The following is a 23,450-nucleotide window of genomic DNA, read 5'->3' on the forward strand; positions in this document are numbered from 1 at the left end:
TCTATCACATGCTCTTTCTCTTTTTAAGATTAGTTGGAATTAATTATTCTATTGCTTTCCTTTTTATCATTTCATTTATTTTTTTCTTTTATAATTTTTCTTTGGTTCTCTCTTTTTTACCCATATTTTTTGAATTACTTACTCATATTAATTATTATTCCACCTATTTCCACCGACAAATTAAAGATGAAGGCATGATTGGGCAGAATGCAGGCAAATTGAGGACGACAACGTTCGGATCCATTATCTATCTGTTGCAATTATATATTTATTTAGTATTTAAGATCTCCCATGCAAGATTGATGCATCTTAAATTTATCATAAACATATTTCCTCTTGATAATTAATACTCCCATCTTTCCTAGTAAATACTTGTGTCAAAATTCAATGAAAGAAACCTTAGCAGCCATTATTCAAAAGCTTTTAATTTGAGATGATTAATTCTCTTTTTTGCATTTTTAACACTTTGCTAAACACTATTATTTTTCTATTTCTCTATTTGGGTGATCATTTCTTCATTTTTTTTTTATCAATAATATCCTTTGTCTTGTGGCAAATCCCAAATCCTATATTATACTGCAAACTCTTACATTCAAAGCCCTTTTGAGACTAGTGGCTTTGCACAAAGTTTTAACTTAGATTTTTATCCATTGCCCATAAATTGCAATAAATCTTCTTTGGCACCAGAATCAAGCCTTATGCTTACCAAGTCTAGTTTAACATGAAGAATCTAATCTAAATCATAGAATATATCTAAAGAAGGTTAGACACTGCATGTCTTCTTTATCCATTATTGTCAATGTACCCGTCTACATTTGTTAGTGCTTTTTTCCCCCTATATTTGAGTACTTCATGCGTGATTATTATACTTAAGAAGTTTTAGTTGAACTAACACTGACTAAATATATTGATCAGGTAAATAGTCCATGTGGTGGGAAATTTACAAATATAATTGTTTATGTGAATATTAAATATAAAATCACTCTTTATAAAATTATAATTCATAATTTATTTATATTTATTAATAAATATAAGTTTATTAAGAAAAAAAATTATGCTCATTAAATTCTTGAATGTCTCCCGTTGGGGTTGTACAGGTGGTCTAGGAAATCAGTTGTGCTTTCATTATTTGTTTAATTTAATTTTTTTTTGGGAATATTTGATAATGGGTATCTTTCAAATATGTACTTGTGAATATTCGATCTAGTTATATAAAGCATGAGTACCTTATATCTCAGATTGAGACAAATTCAAATAGCAAGTTTAGTATTCCTTTTGAGTTTGAGTAGGGTATAAGTATAAACCCTTATAGTTTGTTCCTTTCTAATTTTGTGCTTCACATAAAGGAAATAACTTACTGTATTCTTATTCTAATTACTTACCAAACTAAACAAACCTTAATTATTGAATCATTGTTTTAATTGGGGGAAAAGAAGGAGGAATGCTTGATGGCACATTGGTGGCTTATGAAGAGACCATGTCATGCTTGTAATTGATGATGTTAGCAATGTTAGCAAGACCCCTTTAAAACAAGTGGGTCCTAAAGCCCTGTGGATCATCATCTTTCATCACCAACTCTCCCCATCATCATCATCTAACATTCCATAAAGCCATAAATATACTTTGAAAATGTACCCAAACGGTTCAAGATACTTTGATCTGTAATTAGTCAGAGTATTGGTGTGTAATTTTGATGTAAACAATGGCAAAACAATACTTGTGAAAAGAAAAAGGAAAACAAAAATTAATAAAATATGTGACTCCAAACTTGGCTTTGTCTAACGTCTCTGGCTTTCCAAGTTCGGTCAGTAAGAGGAGTAAGCTCACTCTCTCTTTTTGTCTTTAGAATAACTTTTTCAAACTTTCTTCAACTCAGTCATCTTTTTCACGAGTACTCGCTCAAAAAACCTAATAATTACTATTAAAAAAAAAAACCCAGAAAAGCTGTTTAGATTATTAGGGTTTTGTACTACCATTCCAAAAAAAAACCCAAAATTTTCAAACCGAAAATTTATCCCTTTTTTAATTTAGCTTTCACTCACCCGACCCAACTCAACTGACCTTATCATCTACTTTGCTTTGCTCTTTAGTCCTTTGGGTTTAGTTTCCGATTTTCAGAGTAAAAAAAGGGGAATAATTGGCTTCCATCTTTTTTTTTTGGCTTTTTTTTTTGGTTGGGTTTTAAACCTTTTTGGAAGCTTACATGTGAAGCAACATTTTAGCGTTGAACGAACCCAGCGTGATCGAATTTACTCTCTTAATTGCAATGCCTCAAATGGGTATTTTTTATTTTTCATAAATAAGCAAATGGGTATTTATTTTTTTCGATAAATGAGCAAATGGCATGTTTTAGTTCCTGTAAGCTTCAATTCTTGAAATGGGTATTTTTCTTTTCTCCATTTTCTTAGCGAAAAAATTTGATCTTTTTTGAGCTGGATCCAAGGCTAAAAGGGTGATGGAGGATATAGGGCTTGTTAAGCAAGGTTGGAAATGGTTACAATCTCAGAAACATGTTTATTCCAAGGCGAAAACGGCGGTTGGTTGTTGTAGGGATAAAATGGGGTTGTTAATTGAGAGGCATTGGCCTATGGTTTGTAGTGGATGTGCTAAATTCTGGAAGTTTTCGAGGTTGCTTTTGGTTTATTGGAAAGATTGTATGGTGAGAGGGTTTCAGTCATGTATCAGATTGGGTTCAGCTTCGTTGCTTGTTATAATGTGGAGTTGTTTCCTTAGCTTGACTTCCATGTCCTGCTTGCTTTATGTACTTCTAAGTATGGTAGGTCTTGTTTCGTGTTCTTATTAAAATCTGTTTGGCTTGTTTTTATATTTTGATTATGTGAGTTGTTGGACAATTTTCATGCTCATTGTAGATTTTATATGGCTTTGATTAGGCAGATGGACTTGGTAAATTTGGTTGGAATGAACTAAAACAAAGTTGGGATGATTGATTGCTTCGATTATATATATGTCAACCTTGTGATAGCTTTGAAATTGTCTTCGAGAAGAAAAATGAATTGGGATATCTTTGGAAAAATTTCCTGGCTTGATTGATCGAGTTGGAGTTTCGAAAATGAGAATGAATTTAATAACTTTGTTTCTCAGTTAATGCACTAGAGTCTAGATTGTGGCCTTTGGGCAAGAATATTTGCTTTTAGCTAAAAGTTTTAATTTTAGAAAGCTTATGGTTGTGCTGAATGGTGACTGTTGATTGGAGATCATATCTTGAAGTTCTTGTTGTAGATGTCAAAATGCTTTTTCTTGATGATATTGTTGATTCAAAAGATCCTTCGGCATCATGCTTATGCTGTTGTCAAGGAATTGCTGCCCTTGGTTTTTTGCCTTAATCTCCGTATGTAAACTGTCTGCCTACAAATTTGAGTGTTAGCGTCATTGAAGTTTTTCCGAACACTCAGTCTTGAATGAGCCATATCTGCACTACATCTCCCACGATTGTGATGTCAAAGGTTTAAATTTTGTCTTTTTCTAACTTATAATATATCTGTCTGATAGCATTTGCTCTCTACTGATGACTGTGGACATGAGATTAGAGGAGCAAAAGTTTCTAAGGGGTGTCAACGGTGGATTTGTTTATTTAGTTAAACAAAACTTAGTGAGGTTTTGTTTTACTGGGAGTTTTGGTGGATTTTGACTTTCTTAAACTAGCTTAAGGGTATGTTAGTTTTACTGAGTGGAATCAATTCTATTAACTTATAATTTGCAACTAGAAATTTGAGAATGATAATGACAATCTGGTCTCATATGTTTCAGGGAGCTGCTGGAGCTGCAGTTCAGTACTTAGGTTACACTCCTGGACTCTTTATTGTAGGACTCTTTGGCATTTTGATATTATGGATGTATGCTAACTTTTGGATAACGGGAACATTGTTTATAGTTGGAGGTACAGTTTGATTCTTGCCCTCTGACTATGAATTTTTCTTGTCAGTAACATTATGTTTGTGCTTTTTGTTTATTTCATGTTCTATCTGTAATGACACATCAGATAGGTCTATCAATGTTGTTGATTACACACATGACCTGTCATACATTTTCTGTTTGAGAAACAGTTGCAGAAACCAATGATGAGAAAGTTTATTTTTAAAAAATTATCTACCTTATTCTGTGTTAAAATTGATTATGGCTGTATTTTTCGAGTTTGTACATATTCATATTTACTAGAAAATCTATAGGAAGATGTAAGGAAAGCACATATAAAATAGTTTGTTTTTGTCAATTGGTCTGGTTGTTTATGAAGTAAAGCTTGTCATGTTGGCTTTGGCAATGGAAACTGAAATGAAAAGTGTCAGATTGTGACAAGAGGAGTAAGACCAAGAAATTATGAAAGGAGTTTTGTCTCTTAATCTCTAACTGACACATTAAATTATGTTATAAGCTATGCAGCACTTCGTAGGCTCTCATGCTCCCTGCTTAAGAATGCAGAGAATTTGCATGCCTAGCAAGTGCAAACACAATTGATTGTGGGATTAATTCTATCAGACATAATAGGATTCTACATGATTAGGAGCAGACCCAAAAGGAAAAAAATGTGGAATCCTTTGACAGTATTTGTTTTTAATGTTATTAATTGTTTCAAATATAAAGGTTCTGTTTTTTTGGTTAAATTATTAGCATCATCTTTAGGCTGAGTTCAATCTATCTGTAGTTATTTCCCTCAATACCAGTGCTTGACTAGTCGTGTCACTGTCCTATCAAATGCCTTGTCCAAACTGAGTGCCGGCAATCAGTACGCTAACCTTTGGTGATTGATTGAAATGACTTTGATGTTATCAAGTTTTATCATGCCTTTAATTATTTACTTCAGCCACTACCAGCCAAACAATTAACCTTCTGGAATATGAAGTTCCATGATAAATGATTTTGAGGAATTTCCATGACTTTTTATTTGAAAATTTGAGTGATCAACCAAAGCCCTTATCCAGCTTTTACTATATGTGAAGAAGTGTTACTTTATAAAAGTCCTCTGCATCATCTGAAACCTGGCTAGCATGTGAATTTACTCTCTAAACTTGTGCATGTTTCCTCTTTGTTGTCAATGTTGCATTATTAATTTGTTTGCCATGATAAACAAGGTATGAATTATATCTAATTTTGGATGGAAGATTTTTTTCTCTGAAACTTGTTTGATGGACTTAAATGTGTTTGCATTTCATCTTTTTTAACTATTCTGTATGTGTGTTTTTCTTCTTCTTTTTTTATTTTGAGGTCTCCATGTTGTTATCTCTCTCTGCAGGTTATTTGTTCTCCTTAAGTCATGCACGGTTGATAGTCTTGATAGCGACTACATACTCTGTTTATTGTGTCAAAGTTCGTGTTGGGTGGCTTGGTGTTTTTCTATCAATAAACCTTGCATTTTTCTCGAATGATGTATTGAATTATTTGCTCCAATGTATTGATAATGCGAGTGAAAACACACATTACGAAGAGCAGAAGGAATCCAAACCAGTTATGGAAGATGATTTATCTGGAGAATGTGATTACTCCATTCCCACTGATGAACCTGAGAAGGTGCAGTCATGCAAGTCATCCAGTAAATATTCTACTACGTCAGTTATTAGCCAAAAAGAGTTTTCTGCTAAAAGGGTGGTCAAAGAAGAAACGAGTTCGGCTGATGAAATGAAAAGAATATTGAATAGCACAGATCATTATGAAGCATTGGGGTTTCCTCGTCACATAAAAATTGACACTGCACTCTTGAAAAAGGAATATCGAAAGAAGGTAGATGCTATCCTGAAGGAAGGCATAATCATTTTTTTGCCTAAACATCTAACTTAGTCACTGGTTTTTGTTTCTGTAAAAGTGTAACTAGACCTTAGGAAGATTTCTCCATTTCTATTAAAGTGATATTGGGCCATGTTTCATTATTTTAGCCTTTGTTTCTTATAGATTATTTCCTTAATTCATAATTAAGGAAAGGGAAAAGATTTTAGGATTTGTGTAAAGGTAATGGATGGATTGGAGTTCAAGAGAAACATGGTAGGTGAGATAATGTTTTAGGATGCAAGGGAAGATAGCCTTCTTTCATATTCTTTTTCATAAGTTCCCTTCATTTAGCCATCTTTTGTTTTCCACTCTTTTTTTTTTTTGGCACATCAACTAATTTGTTGACTTATTTTCGCTCAATTCTTCTTTCAACAGGCCATGCTTGTACATCCTGATAAAAATATGGGAAGTCCTTTAGCAAGTGAATCATTTAAGAAAATTCAGTGTGCATATGAGGTGAGCAACTGTTTTCTTATTGCCATTTACTCCTAATATAATTTTTATTTTGAGTTCCTATTTTAGGTATATCTGAAATGAAAGTTGAACAATGTCAACGACTCGAGAACATTTTGGCTTTGTCTTTATGCAGCTTGAATTGGCATGGATTTGTAGGTTCTTTCTGATTCAATGAAAAAGAGGGACTATGACGAGCAATTGAAGAAGGAAGAATCCAGAACTAGGAGTGTCTGTCAAAAGTCTCATAGCTCTTCACGGCAGGTAGTTTTGATTTCCATAGCTCCTTTTTGTTTTGCTGGCATTATTATTTCTTTAGAGTGTGTTCTTGTAGTTCTTTTTTTGATGGAATTTATAGTAAACAGGCATGAAATGCAAAATTACTTTTGTGTAAGAGAGATAATGTGCAACTCTTAGAATTTGGAAATCTAGATTCAGGGTTCTCATTACTTGGTTTTGCTTATCTAGGAGTTTCTTACAGATAATATTGTAGAAAGCTCTGGAATTTTAGGCAAATTGGAAAAATTTTCAATCTATTTCTCCAATAACTTTGTCCTCTTGAGTGAAGATCAATTTGAGTTATGGTGTTGAGATTTCCTGATCTCACTATTGGCTAATGAGGGTAAGGTTTGTCCAACATGACTGCAATATTTGCCTCTGGCAATCAATTTTCAGTCATTTATGGTCTTATGGTTAGTGGCTGCATGTGCAAACTTTTTTTTTTCGTGCTGATTCATGTGATTTTGAGTCAGTTCATTCATGCGGAGTGATAATATGAAAAAATAATATCTTTCAACCGTTTTCTCCTTTCAGCAGGCTAGTCCAGATAATTGCTCTGAAGAATCAAGGCGTATCCAGTGCACTAAGTGTGGTAATTCACATATATGGGTGTGCACAAATAGGAACAAGGCCAAGGCGAGATGGTGTCAGGTCAGGCTTCGTTTCTTTCTGTTTGAAAAAAATTCAATGTAATAAAAGGTCTAGCATTTTACATTTATTATAAAATGAGGCTTAACCATGAAATGTTGAGGCATAAGCCTTTTGAAGTGAAGAGTTTAATTGAAATTATAATAACTATTTCAATGAATTTAAACTTTAAAAAGCTAGAAAAGAATGATAAAATAGATGTGCAATATCTGTAACATAAATATTACTAACTAATGATATTTTAATGTGTTATTTCCCTTTTCTTTTTTGGGTCAAAGTATTGACGTGTTGATGGCTTGAAATGCGATTACACAAGTGGATGCATAAAAGGAAAAAGATGCCTGTCCATGGTGGGTCACCAATTATTCTATCATTAAGAAAATGATGTGAAACTGTTCAATCTAATGCTTGCAGCTCAAAACGCAAAAGCTACTTGTCAACAACAAAAAAAAAAAAGTAATAATGGCTGCAAACCTCTTAAGAAAATTGAAAATGTCAAAGCAAACAAATAGAGTGAGGAGAAATTCTTCCAAGTTGTGCCTAAGGCGATTTTATGATTCCTCATCCTAGAGTGTCTCTCAAGGCAGGATTCAATAATGCTTTTTAAAGCACTAGTCAATGTTTGTTCTCGTGCACACACACACACACACACACTTGCATGCTGGTGTGAGCATACACACAGACATGCACACATTTACAAACTCATAAAGAATTCATTTGCCCTAAATGCATTTCATAAATTTCTTATATTAGCTCTGACTACAGGATTGCTGTCAATATCATCAAGCCAAGGATGGAGATGGATGGGTTGAGTACAAAGGTTCATTGGTGTTTGATAGGCCTCAAAAGGTAGGTTACTTCTGACAAAAAGGTTCAGTCCATTTGATTTACAGCATTGATTGTTTCAACTGATATTGGTATGACCATCAAGTTGTGAGTGTCTTTTGTCAACAGTTTTTTATTATCAAATTAGCAATTTGCTTAGTCATATTGTTCTTGCTGTGGTGTGTGAAGTTAAAAACAGGAAATAATGTTTATCAGATGCAAAACTTAAGATTGGAGCTGGAACAAGATAGTAGATTTGAGTTTTAAATCTCTAATGTTTTATTTTGGAATAAGAAAGGTGCTTACAATTGATCTAAAGGATTATTTGGATGAAGGTTATGAGAGCACTCTTATTCTAGCCTTTCATTACAAATAAACCCATCTAATCATAGCCATGTTAATAGTCACAACTCACATGCTAGTTAAATGGCTACTTCATTAATGGAAGACTACTGAAAATGGCATGTTGATTCTTTGTAAAGAAGCAACTCGACTTATTAGTTTCTGAGTTGCTCTTAACCAAAGCACTTCGTGCACTTAGGTATTTGCAACTTTATCAGCAATATGGAAAGCAAAACACTTATCAAATTAGATGATATTGCGGGAGAATAGTGATGTCTTGCAACTATTTTATTTATTCTTGTGTATGAAAACAAAGCAGTGTTGTTCATGAAAATCTATAAGAATTTAAAACAAAATGCGAGGAAAAACAGAAAAGAGATGATATTTGAAAATTTTTGGGAGGATATTGGTTTTCCAGGGCCTTTTTCATAAGTACTTTATATGCAATAACAAAAAATTATGAAGATGTACAGGAGGCTAAAATACCATTTAAAGGATGTAAGCCTTGGATAGCATCTTTTCTCCCTTTTCATGCAGTTTGCTTGATTATATGTGTGATTTAGTTATTCAAGTAAACATCTGCTATTGTTCTTTGTCTGCTTATCAGAAATTTTAGTCCCCTTCTTTCAATTTTATGCTGTTTAAAAGGCTTAAGTATTTATTACACTTAGCAGTTTGGTACTGTACCTGTTTTTTAGGTGGAAATACCACGTGCTTTTGTTTGTGCTGAGAGCAAGATCTTTGATGTTTCAGAATGGGCTATTTGCCAGGTCAGTGGTTCATGTTTTGTGCACACATGCATGTACATGTATTTGTTTGGGTGTGTGTGTGTGTGTTAGCTTTATTGGTTAATTTCATCGTAGGAATAAGTGACAGAAACAAATAAGAAGATAAAACAGAATCTTAAATACTCAAATTAAAAGCAATAGGGTGTTCATTATTTGGTTCAAACTGAAAAACAAAGTACAATTGATTTGATGTTCTTGTAAAAGTCTTGGTTCAGTTTGAGTTTGATATCCAAATCAACATAATTATTTTGTTAATTTGGCTATCCTTTGTTCCTAATGATTTGACAAAGTTTTAAATCGGCTTCCTGCCTTTCTTTTATGAATCTTACCTAGAAAAATTGTCTTGAATAGAGTATAATGACAAAAATAGATCCATGTAGCTGACCTTATAGAGTTGGAAATGGCTTTCTTTTCTTGTTATCATTGTTGGTTCAGTTTCCTTTGGTCTAAAGACCAAATCAAACCAAAGGTGTAAGCCACAAATGCTCTGTATATGGTAAGTACAAGCATAATCATATGTGTGTTTCATTTGAATTATCTAGTTTTTTGCTGTAAAAAAACATTTTTACACTTATATTGGATATTTTACGTAAAAAATATATAAAAAAACATTTTTTATTGCTGGGTTCTACTGTACCCGTGTTCTAATTTATTAGAAATTGCCATGTTGTTGTGTCCGTATCATGTCGTACATGTATTGCTTGTCTGTGTCTGTGCTTCATGGTAATGCACCAACTACTGGATGAGATCCAAGAGAAGATTACCAGAACCCTTTTAGTTTGTATGAACAGAACTCTTACTCCACATAATTATAAAAAATATACACTTTCTTTATGACACTAAGAATCCTTGTCATATCTCTTAAGCAAAGAGCCTGTTTGGTCTGGTTTTTTTCTAGTTTAAAAGCTATTATGAAGCTCTTGTGAAAAATAATAGCTTTTAAAAATAAGCTAAAGTTGTTTGGTAAATTTCTTTTTATAAGTTCTTTTTTATAAGTTATAATTTTGGTTAAAATTATCATAAAAGGTATTTCCTTTTTCGAGAGGGTAATATTGTAATTATATTTAACAGATAAGGATATTTTTGAAACAAAAATAAAAATTCTCTTGCATTTTTAAAAGAAGAGAAGAAAAATCTCCTCACAGGAGCTTTTCCAAAAGCTCTGTTTTTGAAAATTTTATTTTTTTAAAAAAAAGCTACTTTTTTTTTTAAGAGCTTTTCAAAATTTATGTTTGACTTGGCTTTTGCTTTTAAGAGGTAGATAAGCTGAAAAAAAGTCAGGCCAAACAAGCACTAAATCTCTTTTGCACACTTATTTCCCTACTAATTTAGGTTGTTGAGGGACAGATGGATTTAAAGTGGGGGCAACTGTCCCCACTCAAATTCTGCATATAAAATATTAGTATGAAAGTTGAAAAATGTTGAGGGGAATCCTTTCTTGCCTCTATTCTATTGGAGAAATGTAGATAAGTCAACCATAAATTGCATGAATTATGAAGTGTGTAAGTCAACCATACATGTCAAATTTCTTTGAAGAAAGAAAAGAAGTTAGGTTAATCAAAATTTAAAACCATTTGAGGATCAGGAATTTGGAAAGCAGAATTTGGTTGTGCAGGGTTTTGAAATTCCAAAATTCCAATTACACCATTTGTGTAAATATTGAGGGATATAAACGAGTTAATCTAACAATCTAAAATCAGGGACTGAAAATAATGGCTAAACAGATTTTTTTTTTTTACAATTTCTTCTGTTTGTTGAAAGCACACTCTCTAAAGTCTGAACTAGATAACTTTTCTCACTCAACCATTCTGCTATTAATTCTTGTGATGGTGAAAAGCATCAGCTTTTACTAGGTCATGCCACATCCCCACCCCCCTTCCTCTCTCCAATTCTTCCTTTCTTTTTCTTGTTCTTTTGTTCTTGTTCCTCTCTGATTGTTATTTTTCTTTTAACATGAGATAAAAATTTTGATTTACTAATAGAAATGGCAAATGAATTTTTTTAATCTCAAGAAACATAAAAATTTTACTCTCAACCAAATAAAATTATTATTGTTACTTACATTCAAATGTGTAACTTCCAATTACAGATTAAAGCAAAAATGATAAAATGAAGTGAAATAAATGAAAGAAGATATGAAAATTGGAAGATGTGAAATTTTGTTGAAACTTTTTGGTTTCTTACAGAAGAATCAATATGGATGGTAAAAAAAAAAAAAAAAGGTGGAAATCCCTTCTTATTTATGGAGGAATAAAGATAAAATTATTTGATTTTCATTTAAAAATCAAATTTGTATCTTTATCACTGGACTCCATTTGAATTTCCATACTTTCTATTAGATATCCCTTTTTATCAGATATAATCATTTGAACTTTATTTATTTATTTTTTGAGATAATGACCAGAGAAAATTATTTTAAATTACTTTTTTAATTTTTTAAGCCAAATTTTGAAATGGCTCAAAATGTTATGTTTGGACTTGATTTACCATATTTAAATAGTCCAAACCCATACTCACTTAATTGGTCTTAACACCAAAATTACATTTGTCATAAGCATTTATATAATTACCCATAAATAAATTTTGTTGTGAAAATGATGTTAACTTTCTCACTGTCTTCTTGGATGTTTCCCGCCTCTCTGAGTTGCTGTTGCTGACAAAGAACTAATTAAGGTGGTTTTTCATGTTTTTCTTTTATCCTTTTATTATCCAGTCTTCCCTGCCACTTCAGATCTAGCCAACTCCTGATTCCTAGAGGCTAGAAAAATAGCTGTTAGATCTCATAGCACGTCTTTGAGGAGGGATGTGATATGAAATGAAGGATTTCAGCTTAGCAATGTACTTAGAAATTGAAGAGGAATCCTATCAAAAAAAAAAAAAAAAACCCCAAAGAAATAAAGAAATAAATAATTGAAGAGGTATACTGGTACACACAATAGTATTGCAGGTAGTAATCTAGTAAAGTTTTTATGTGTAAGTTGGGGTTTTCTTTGCTTGGAAGATTGGCTTAACTTTCTAATGGTGTGTAGGCTCTTTCTAGTGAGTGGTTTCTGATTTGTACTTAGGTGAATTTCACAGACAAATTTCCTCTTTCAAGGACAATGTCCGATGTCCCACGTATCTAGAAATTTATTTTGGACACTTGACACTACACAGGAAATTTTTAAATTTTTAAAATTTTAAATTACTTCATTTTGTAATTCTAGAATTTCAATTGCATCATTTTCAGATGATGTGTTGTTAAACTTCATAGTCTTGTAATACCCTATAGAAGCCTATATTTTCAATTATTATATGAAGAAGAAAACCTTCTTACTGGCAATATTACAGTGTTTGGAATGTTTTGTGATCAAACTGGTCAAAGGTATTTTCTTATTTTTATGAAATTTAATATTATTTAATAAATCCGATCAGATTGACCGCATTGAACAAAAAGCTTCCGTTTGTCCCTGTCAAGGGATATCCGTATAGTTTTGAAATGCAAGGGAAAAATATCGTATTTGATTTGATCTCGAAGACGAGGGGAACCTTATTTTCTAACCAAAAATTATTTACCCTCTGCTTTTTCACTTTAGGGAGCTTCCCTTGAGATAAGACATGTTCAAGCTGCACTTTTGGTATCGCTTATGACAGTTTTAAGGGTTGTGTAAAAGAGAGACAGATTGTTGTCAATATCCAAAGTGAACCTAATTGAATGCACTTCTACTAGTTTCTGTCCAATGATCCATTCCAATAATTTGAAAAGAGAATGCTTCCCTGCTTGGTTGATGACTCATCTGGTTCTGAATCCTATCTTCCTCTTTAAAAGGAATTCTGAAGACCAGGTGGGTTTTGAAATTTAACTTTTAAAACAATTAAAAAACCTTTTTTTTTATCCCGTAAAAATCTTCTTAAAATTTTGTGATTGTTGGATTGCAAGCTTTCATCTGTTGGATTCAGAGCACTTTAATGGGTATGATGTTGCTTACTTTTAAGTTTTAAATATTATTATCATAAATAACTATATTTTTTTGGCCAAAAAAATAAATATCTATATTTTTAGCAATTTTACTTATTCATTATGAATTAAAAAATGACAAATTAAGTTGAGCTCATTTTCATGAAACTCTAAATGCTATGTAATTGGTAATCAGTACCATACAACCATGATTTATCAAGTAGTACTCAAATGATTTGGCAGCCTACCACAATTAGCACTTGGAAGCTGATTAATCCTGGTGATAGTGATGCATTTTCTAGCGCTAACTTTACAGATTTTGTATTGCATACTTCATTTTCTATTACTAACTTTACAAATTTTGTATTGTATTGATGCATTTTCTAGTGCTAACTTTACAGATTTTGTATTGCATTGATGCATTTTCTAGTGCTAACTTTACAGATTTTGTATTGCACACTTCATTTTCTATCGCTAACTTTACAGATTTTGTATTGCATACTTCTACACGGTAATTTACTGCCTGAAAATGATTCTTGTAGGGAATGGCATGTCGGCCAAACACCCATCGACCTAGCTTCCATGTAAACATGGTTGGATTGGAGAAGACACAAAGATCCAACTCAAGCAGATTTCCTTGGGATTTGGATGCTGAAATGATTGATGAAGATGAAGAAGAATTCGAGTTATGGCTTCAGCAGGCCTTGGCCTCTGGCCTCTTTTGTGAAACCTCTAAACGCAGAAAGAGCTGGAGTCCATTTAAATTGCCTCAGAAGAAAAGTAAAAAGCAATGGAGAAGATCTTCCACCTGAATTCTTGATGAAAGGCATCTGTGAAGAGTTTCTGCTTTCCAACCAAAGAGAAGAATGATCATTCTTCAACAAAGGGGGAGACAGCGTATGAGGGGGGAAGCAAAAGAAAATGAAGAGGAAAGGCAAGGAGGGGAAAGCTTTAAAAAAAAAATGGAAAAGAAAAGATGGGGTTCTGGTACGGGATATTGTCACCGAAGAGCAGAGATGCATACATCTCATCAAATTTTTTTCAAGATGAAAGCAAGGAAAAGAAAGTGAGGAGATACATGGATGACTTTGTCTTTTCTGGCAATAGATCGAGGCTGCTTCTGGTACAAATCAGTTTCTCTTAAAGCTCCTTTTCCGGGCATTTTTCATTTCGAAATCAGGGATCAAAATTGATCTCATTGTATATTTGTCCCAATGTCGGAAACATTCTACTGCTATGTAGTTGTAATGAAATTAATCTCTTCTTTTCGGTTCCCTGTTTCTTCTCACTCTTTTTTTTGTGGTCTAGTAAATTTCTGGTGTAGTGCAGCAGTTACTATTCACTCAACCCAGGATGGTATGATCCTTGAACCAGCAAAAAGAAAAGAGTTAAAATAGTGAAGTATCCAGTTTATGATGAACTAGGTACTCTTATTTGGAATATATAAATGCAGTTGAAGTTTGGTTCAGAGGGGATTTATCACTAGTCAAACTTTGCAGTTTGCAGTATACCCTGGAAATACCATAATGTGCTTTTATTACGAATAAATGAGATTGTTTAGGGGATGATTGAAAGCTAAAAACTTCCACAAGTTATATCTGAAACATGGGAATGGTACAAGATGAGCCTGGCCACTTTGAATTTCTTAGTAGGTTCAATATGTGCAACCATGAATCAGAGAAGTTGAACTAGGTCCAAAATCCTAAACGCTAAAATCTCATATAGGGCTGAAGATGCAACCTTCCTCTTGTGCATGTCTGTCAATGGAGTCCAATAGAAATTGGCCTTCTTTAACTCAACTTAAACCCGAGTTAATACTAACCAACATTTTCCTCATGAAGATGTCTATGAATGTTTTAATGGGGTTGGAATCAAATGATCCTACCTATATTCCAACACCAAGAAAAAGGGAGGGTGGGGGGATGGTAGGGGCTGCTCAAGTCCCAGCCCCCAGGTGGCATTATCCTTGATAAAAGAAAAAAGAGAAGGAACAAATTTGTTTTTGAATATTCCAGGTGGCATCTCAACTAGCTAATCAAGTTACATTTTAAGCAGCCAAAAATGGAGGAACATTACAGCTGAGCTGGGCTTTAACTTTGTTATTATTCCATGATAAGGAGGTTGTGCTTTTTTTTCTTCCTTGTTTATTCTGAAAATGCTCTCTTCTGCTGCTGCTGCTGCAACTGAAAATAACTATAATTAACCAAGTTGGGGGCATCCAGTTCTATATAAAATCCTTGTACTTATGCTAATTCAACGCCCTCAGACATCTTCCTCTTTCTCATTTTGACATTTCAACCAATTCCCATTTTTGGTGGGCCACCACTCACCGGACACATACAACAGAAGCCAGAGCCACAGGCATATTTTATAGTTGAATTTTTTAAACTTGATAAATTATTTTTAATTATAAAAATGTTGCTGATTGGTTCCATGTATTTGCACCACTGCTTCTTCCCCTCTAATTATTTACAATTTATGGGATCTAAGTTAATGATTAGGAGTCTCTGACTAGGATGCTTAAAACTTTGGAAGTTAATTGCATGTGACACTATGACAATGTGGTGAGCCACTAGAAAAGACCTTGATATATAGCTAAATAAACATTGAATATAAAAAAAATATGCTAGGGTATTATTATTTGATTTAATGTTAGGCTTACATAAAGTATGGGATTATATAGTCTTAGGAATGGATAGATACATTGTACCTATTAAAGAGAGATGAAGGTTGGGTGTCTGCCCTTTATTGTTATTTTTGTCCTTGCTTGCAACAAACCGTCCCTTAATAAATGAATGTTGAGACGTTTGTGGTTTCTACAAGCTATTTATGGGTGAATGAATGAATGGTATAGCCAAGTGGGAACAATAGACTTTCTTGTGCTTTGGACTGGATCAAAGTTCAATGCCCATTTTGCAATCCTTATCTAGTTTTCATTTTACATATTTAATTAATTTTAAAATAAATCATAAAAATAATTTTTCTCGTTTTATAAATCATATCTTTATCGAATTATGTATTTTAAAATTACGCGTATAAGAATAATAGAATTAAACCTAGCTTCGGGATTTGATAGTAATGGAATTCTCAAGATTTCGCTTTAAAAGTCATATTCTAAAAATGAAGGTACAAAAATGGTTCAGGTGTAAATGTCGTTATAGGCAAGATATGTAGGTAATTTTGTGTAGAATGTTATGAAATCCGATATGTTGGTGATGGAGACAGCCAGTCCAATTGGGTCACATGGCTCAGTCTTTAAACAAAGGGGAACACCAATGACTCTCACTCTCACTCTCACCATCATTCATCTTTGATATTTTCTCCAACAGCTTTCTTCTACCTTTTGAAGCCAGAATATCCCATTCATGTCTTCATCATAACAGATTCCCCATGTTGCCAATATCCCTTTTTGCAAATAACTTTGTTGTCAAATAAGTTCCTTCAACCCTGCAATTTTCTTACTCATAGCATTCGAGCATTTAACTCATTAATTAATGTGTAATCTTTTTATCTAAAGAGCAGAGTTTAAATCCTCACTCCTTCAATTATAAAAAAAAAAAAAAAATCTTACAACTTTCTTACTGCATCCGAATATTTGACTCATTGATTGATGTATGATTTCAAATTTAAATAATAAACTTTAAATCTCTTTCTCCTAAATTCTAAAAAAAAAAAAAAATACCCTGCAACTTTCTTACTCATATCGTGCCAATGAATTTACATTATGGTCCATAATACCAATGGAAGCTGTCAGGTTTGAATGGAGATCACAACCCTTTTGTTGATGCAAATAATCAAATTTTGATGAGCATAAAATGAAAAATTTAGGTCTACCCACCATAATAAAATGAAAGGGCCCAGAAATTGGTTGCTTGCAAAACGGTGGGCCTCACTCCTTAATATGGACCCACTCATATGCAGAAGCAGCAGCAGAACATTACACATTTCAAAGCCAACATCCCATTTTCTATGGACATACGCTAACAATTTGCCATTTCTTAACTTATAATCCTATCATATTAGTACTAAACATAAGCAGGCTGGAGGCACATGCACTTGCCATCTCGCCCTACCATGACCATCTCTCTATGAACAATGAAGAAGAACCTTAATCTAGGCTTATTTCTTGACAACTATTATCACTATTTTGACTAGATCATCAGTTATCACCATTTTGGTTGTGGTGAGATGAGTCAATCATGTTTCTCGAGAGTTTTCTGTATATGGGATTCTACATTTGATTGTGTATTCTGTGTTGTGGTGTCTGATTCCATTGCGATTGAAATAGTTTGTTTCTACTTTTATTTAACACGTTAAGAAAAAAGAAAGATTTTATTCTCTTTCTTATACTATCTTGATAAGGTATCGTTTTATATAATAGTTTCGTAATTTTTTTAAATAAATGAAAATTCTAATTTATCTTAAAAAAAAATCAAGAATGTAACATGTCATAAAAGAACAATTTTATTTATTGACGTATGTAAAGATTTGAATGTCGACAATTGATTCGAGTGATATATTATTCGGCTCTTTTTACGTGATCAAAGGTGTTAAAAGTTATACAAAATGCATTGCGATTGAGTGGGCATAGGAGGAGTTGTGATAGAATTAGTCAGGATATAACATGTTGGTGAAATTAGAAGGGTCATATGGCATTGGTGGAGGACATCAACTTGGCTGATTATTACACAAGTACATATGATAAAGATCACCTGATGATCCAAGTTGGGCATATTGCACGACCTGTCCACATTAATTTTTTTTTATGGTTATGAAATTTGATTCAATTTTGATTATGAAATGCAACTTCTTCCCTTCTTTAATTTATTCTCTAATTGAAAGTTCCAAAATTAAACCATTGAAGTTTCCTGTTTAAGAAAAAGAGGGTTAATTATAACATGGTCATTGAGCAATTCCAACATGCATTAATTAATATATATGCACCATTAGTATTAACCTTTTTACTCTCATTGGGGAAATGTTGTTAGGGTTGGCACATCTTGGACAGCTCATCTATTCATTATTTTTCTTTTATTATTGTCATTGATCCTCACAATATTACACTATTATTATTATCATAGATAAATTTTTTGAGATGTTTTATTTTGATAATTTAATTTTAAAAAATTAACATTTTGTTCACTAATATTTATAAGTGTTACTCTTTTAATTACTTAATCATTAAAAAATAACGATTTTTCAGGTGACATTTCATATCAGTATTCACATTAATTACTTTTTGTTACATGAACTTACCCATTTGATAATTAAAAATAAAAATTATTAAATTTTTTTTGGAATTAAAAAAAGTTTAAATATTAAATTCTATTATTATGTGGACATGATTAGTGTGGATGGTTATATGAAATGTCACTTGGAAATTAATCTATTATCTTTTAACGATTGAGTAATTAAAAATAATAGCATATAGACTTATAATCAGTCATTCTCATAAATATGAAAAAATGGTAGTAAGTTTATTAAATGGGAAGGATAATGAAAATAGGGATATCTGAACCTAGTGTTATCTGTTCTTGCTGTCATGAGCTGCTTCAGCTTATTCTTAGTTTAGTTGTGGTGTTGTTGTTGTTGGAGGTGAAGTTGTATTCTTTTTGTATATTAAATTCATTCTCTTCTTGGAGAAGAAAAAGGAAGAATAATCTTGAGATACATAGTTTATGCCATTAATATAAAATCAGGCTTCATGGTTTCATGTAAGTGAAAACCTTGCACAATAACTATCATATAGAAGTAGAAGTAGAAGCAATTTAAAAAAAAAAAAAAACTATCATATAGAAGATTTTGTAGTCCAAGAAACAATATGGACAGCAATTAAAGCAATGGGTATTATGAGCACTTGAGCAATGAATTTAATGATGGGTGTGTACCTCCTTTATTTGTGTTCCAATCTTTCCTTTCCCTTCTCAAAAAATAAAAATATATAAACAATATTTATATTTTGAATATACATGATTTTTGGATTGTATGACCGACAGTAAATTCTCTTATATTTTATTATAATCTTACATTTTTTCACAAGAACATACAAATTTGATATTTTAACAATTAAGATATCTTTTTGAAGCAAATAAGCATTCTAATAAGTATATAATTATCTTATTATTATTATTTTTTCTTTTATATTTGAGGAGAGAAATTCAAACCCTACTCTCTTTAAGAGAGATCATGTATTAATCAATGAATTGAGATATTATTTTTCTTTTTGAATTGGAATAATATAATTTAAGCTTAAATTTCTTTTTTAAGTGATAAATTGTGACGTCACTAAAAAAACCTCCCGAAAGCTCTCGTTCTCTTTTTCTCTTTTTTATGATTTCATAACACCTTTTTAATTTGGGAACTGTTCTATCCCTCAAATCTTAAGTAAATATATTTTAATTGACAAATAGATAAGTAAATATAATTGGAAGTTGGAAGTAAAGAGAGCCAATTGAATAGACAAGTGCAAGAAATAGATACGCCTTTGGGAGCAGGAGGAAAAGGACATGCTCATAATTTCTTTGCCTGCATTATTAGTGTGGACTTGGCTACTTAGGAAGTTGAGATGATGATAATTATTGATGAATTATTATTATTAAAGATTAGAGATTTTTTTTGGGGGTTCAAATTAATAGTTTATTCAATATATTCATAAATGAATGAATTATTCATTTTGAATGAGTTAAGGGTGGCGGCATGGAGGGCCCACTGGTTGATCACGGGGCAGACAGCATCCTGTGGCCTCTTTTTTACGTGGGTCCCAACCCTAGCGAGATGCGGTAATGTTGGCGCCTCCACATGCCCTCCACCGTCGCTCTTCATCATTTCTAAATTGCTTTTCATTTTTTATTCTCTCCTGTCTTAACATAACGTTTTTCTTTTTTTTTGAAATTTTACCAAAACTAAGGTAAAAAGTTTTTATTATGTTGTATTTAATATTAAAATTTGAAAAAAATGTATATAATAGATTTTCAATGTTTTTATGTAAAGAAGTAAAAAAAAAAAGAAAAATATATATTAGATGTTAGTTTCTAAGTTTCTTTGTCAATATTATTAATGGTAAAAAAAAAGGTATTTGTATGTAAATAGGTGTTTGGCCCAATATATGCAAGAGTTATTATTCTACTCTAAAACCGAAAGTAAGGCATTGGACTCTTATAATTTTAAACTTATGGAGGAAGCTCACCTGGGTTTTTAGAGGAAACTACAAATACAATTTTTATTTTGTCCTTCAATAATCCCTAAAATTTTAGTTAGACACATTTATCTTTTTAATTTGGTTCAAATATTCAATCTTTGTTTAATTGTTTTATTATTTTTAATTAATACAAAATTATACTATTTATTTCATTTTGAATTTCATGATTTAATTTAATAAAGTTGAGTCTTTTTATTTTTTATTTATTAAATTACCATATTTTCAAATATTTTTTTTATATATTTTACATCACTTCTGTATTAAGTTTGTCAACTGCTATTTTAATTTTTTTATAACACTTTTAGAACAACTCTACTCACTCAACACTTCCTACAGGAATGATTTTAGTTATGTACTAGATTGTATGCTATTTTATCAAATGTTATATATGTATTTATATATATATATATATAGTTTAATGTATATGGATATATCAAGTGTTACAAATCGATATTGAACAAAATAAATGAAGTTTATTCTACACTAAAATCAAAATTTTTATGTAATGTGTGAAGAAGTATACTTGAATTCAATACATATACATAGATAGAGTTAATGTAGAAAAGGGATAAGCTATGAAAGAGTTGCATGTGGCCATTAATTGTCATGGAAAGTAAATCCGTCCTTTAAAGGCTTTAGCTGGAGGTAGCTGCCTTGGTTTACAAGCTACAACAACATCAATTCCTTGTATATGTTTCCTCTCTCACATTGCCAAGATACAATGAATGTTGGGAAAGCAAAAATCAAACGAAAACCCCATTTTTATTTACATTTTTTGACACATAATCCAACTATTTATAATAATATTTGCTTTCACTTGGTTATGCTTATTGCAAAGCTGATGTCTATATATCAAAATCGACCTTCAATGTAATTTTCATAGTCGGTAAGTATAATGAATTTGCCGACTTTGTGCTAGTTGTTATACCATTGATTCCGACATAGAGTTATTAATTACTAATATGAAAAGAAACTTAAATGTAGAGTCAAATTGTAGGTGGTAGCTATGCCGCACCGCCGCACACTGAATTCTTAATTTCTCATCCATTTTTAACTACCATAATCGAACTTCTTGTCTTGGGATTAATGTAAACTGCTTGATACACAGCTTTGTCTGCACACAACTGTGGATAATAAAAAGGCCATGAGCTGCGCATACAGGCGGCCGACTAGCCGTTGCCTCTCTCATTTATTTTGGACGCTAACTCTCGCAGCTAATGAGCTCCTAGTCCTAGAGGTTAAACAAATGAAGGGGTTGCTTCCTTTTTGGAGCTCACTCAACTGCCCCTCTCTCTCATATTCTATTCATTTATTCCTTGCATTCCTCCATCTCCCATGCAATTCTTTTCTTTTATTACGTAGAAAAACCCTAAACCCAATACCTTCCTTTGTCTCCTCTCTCTTTCTTTCTGTTTATACAAATTTTTTAGAGTATAGTTGGGTCAACCAAACGGCTTCTAATCAATTCCTTTGTACCCCACAGGTTCTCTCTCAGTTTCCTTTTTCGCTTTTATATATAGGGAATCAGACCCGAAAACTCTTTTAACTCTCGACTCTAAACGAATTAGTTATGGACGAAGAAACCTATTTCCCAGACACCGATCTGGACTTCAGCTTCACCTCCACCACCACCGACAGGACCGTCCCTTCCTCTAGTGCTCGTTCCAGTTTAGCGCGCTCTAGCCTTACCCTCAGCTTCAACGAATCCCGCCTTTCCTGTTCCACTACCACCACCACCCCCAGTAATATCACCACCCTCCACCACCGCAAATGGGATCCACGATGGTCAGCCATCAAGGCAGCCACCAACCTCTCCTCCGACAGGAACCTCCACCTTCGTCACCTCAAGCTCATTCGCCATTTGGGAACCGGGAACCTTGGAAGAGTCTTCCTCTGTCAGCTTACGGACTGCAACAGCGCCACCTTCGCTCTAAAAGTAATCGACAGGGATACATTAAGCAACAAGAAACTCTCCCACGTTCAAATGGAAGCAGAAATCTTATCCATGCTGGACCATCCTTTTCTTCCAACGCTTTACGCCCACATTCAAGCTTCTCATTACACCTGTCTCCTCATTGACTTTTGCCCTAACGGGGACCTCCATTCTCTTCTACGTAAACAACCAGGAAATCGCTTCCCTTTAGCGGCGGTCCGGTTTTTTGCGGCGGAAGTGTTAGTTGCCTTAGAGTATTTACATGCTTTAGGGATAGTTTACAGGGATCTTAAGCCTGAAAACATTTTGTTACGTGAAGATGGGCATATTATGTTGTCGGATTTCGATTTGTGTTTCAAGGCTGATGTGGTCCCCACCTTTAAATTCCAGAGCCGCAAAAGTCGAAAGTCAAGGCAGAACTGTTTCACCGGCGGTTGTTTTGGTTCCGTCGCCGATTCAGTAGAAGAAGAAGAAGTTGATCCAGAGTTCGTAGCTGAACCGGTAACGGCGTTTTCCCGGTCATGCGTCGGGACCCACGAGTATTTAGCACCGGAGCTCGTTTCCGGAAACGGCCACGGTAACGGCGTTGACTGGTGGGCGTTTGGGGTGTTCGTTTACGAGTTATTATACGGAACGACACCGTTCAAGGGAGGCAGTAAGGACAGCACACTTCGTAACATAGCTTCTAGCAGGCAAGTAAGATTCCTCCACGTGACGGAGACAGAAGAGGCGGGAACTGCGGAGGCAAACGATTTGATCGGGAAATTGTTGGTAAAAGACCCGAGGAGGAGGCTAGGGTGCACCAGGGGTGCGCAGGATATAAAACGACACCCGTTCTTTGATGGGATCAAATGGCCCTTGATCAGGCACTACAAGCCGCCGGAGGTGGTGGGTGGGGTGGCGAGGAAGAGGGGGCACGTGGGCCATGTGAAGAGGAGGCGTTGGCTTTGGAAAGGACTTGATTATTTGATGACGAGAAATAGGAATAATAAAAATAGTAATGGCAATTACTATGATTATGTTCATAATAGTAACAATAATAAACCTAGGAAGCATGCTTAGTGTTGTTTTGTCAAACGTTTTTGTTAGGAGTATATTGTCAAATTAAAGAGGAGAGAGATGATGAGGTTTTGATATTAGTAGTTTTATGGAGTTTGTCATTTAGTTTTCATACACATGATTTGCTGTACATGAATCCAATTAGTATAAATCAAAAGATTCACAACTTTTCCCTTTCTTTTCTTTTTCTTTTTAATAAAAGTTTTTAAT

At 33.2% G+C, this 23,450-nt stretch overlaps 2 protein-coding genes across 4 annotated transcripts; both read left to right on the forward strand.

Annotated features, from left to right (window-relative positions):
- The first annotated feature begins 1,664 nt into the window (after positions 1-1,664).
- Positions 1,665-14,326, forward strand: LOC18594632 (uncharacterized). 3 transcript variants are annotated; one of them, XM_088808180.1, is made up of 10 exons: positions 1,669-1,817; positions 2,409-2,776; positions 3,769-3,898; positions 5,249-5,733; positions 6,154-6,234; positions 6,391-6,495; positions 7,045-7,161; positions 7,924-8,007; positions 9,024-9,095; positions 13,593-14,326. In XM_088808180.1, the coding sequence occupies exons 2-10, from the start codon at positions 2,456-2,458 to the stop codon at positions 13,860-13,862; spliced, it is 1,665 nt and encodes a 554-aa protein (XP_088664306.1). In that variant the 5' UTR covers positions 1,669-1,817; positions 2,409-2,455; the 3' UTR covers positions 13,863-14,326. The 3 variants fall into 3 exon arrangements, with proteins under 3 accessions (XP_017980599.2, XP_088664306.1, XP_017980598.2); XM_018125110.2 differs by having other exon boundaries at positions 1,665-2,776; positions 7,048-7,161; XM_018125109.2 differs by having other exon boundaries at positions 1,669-2,776.
- Positions 14,327-21,759: 7,433 nt separating this feature from the next.
- LOC18594633 (serine/threonine-protein kinase WAG1) lies at positions 21,760-23,417 on the forward strand. Its single transcript, XM_007022256.3, has one exon. It carries the CDS (start codon positions 21,819-21,821, stop codon positions 23,241-23,243), a length of 1,425 nt encoding a protein of 474 aa, XP_007022318.3. The 5' UTR covers positions 21,760-21,818; the 3' UTR covers positions 23,244-23,417.
- The last annotated feature ends 33 nt before the right edge of the window (positions 23,418-23,450 follow it).

Source organism: Theobroma cacao, chromosome 7 (assembly GCF_053813885.1).
Source record: "Theobroma cacao isolate CCN51 chromosome 7, ASM5381388v1, whole genome shotgun sequence".
Lineage (NCBI taxonomy): Eukaryota > Viridiplantae > Streptophyta > Magnoliopsida > Malvales > Malvaceae > Theobroma > Theobroma cacao.

Coding starts and splice junctions, on each gene's coding strand:
- LOC18594632 (XM_018125109.2), top strand. CDS start 2,456: ATGGAGGATATAGGGCTTGTTAAGCAAGGTTGGAAATGGTTACAATCT. Junction 7,162..7,923: donor CCAAGGCGAGATGGTGTCAG/GTCAGGCTTCGT, acceptor CTCTGACTACAG/GATTGCTGTCAATATCATCA. Junction 8,008..9,023: donor TGTTTGATAGGCCTCAAAAG/GTAGGTTACTTC, acceptor CCTGTTTTTTAG/GTGGAAATACCACGTGCTTT.
- LOC18594633 (XM_007022256.3), top strand. CDS start 21,819: ATGGACGAAGAAACCTATTTCCCAGACACCGATCTGGACTTCAGCTTC.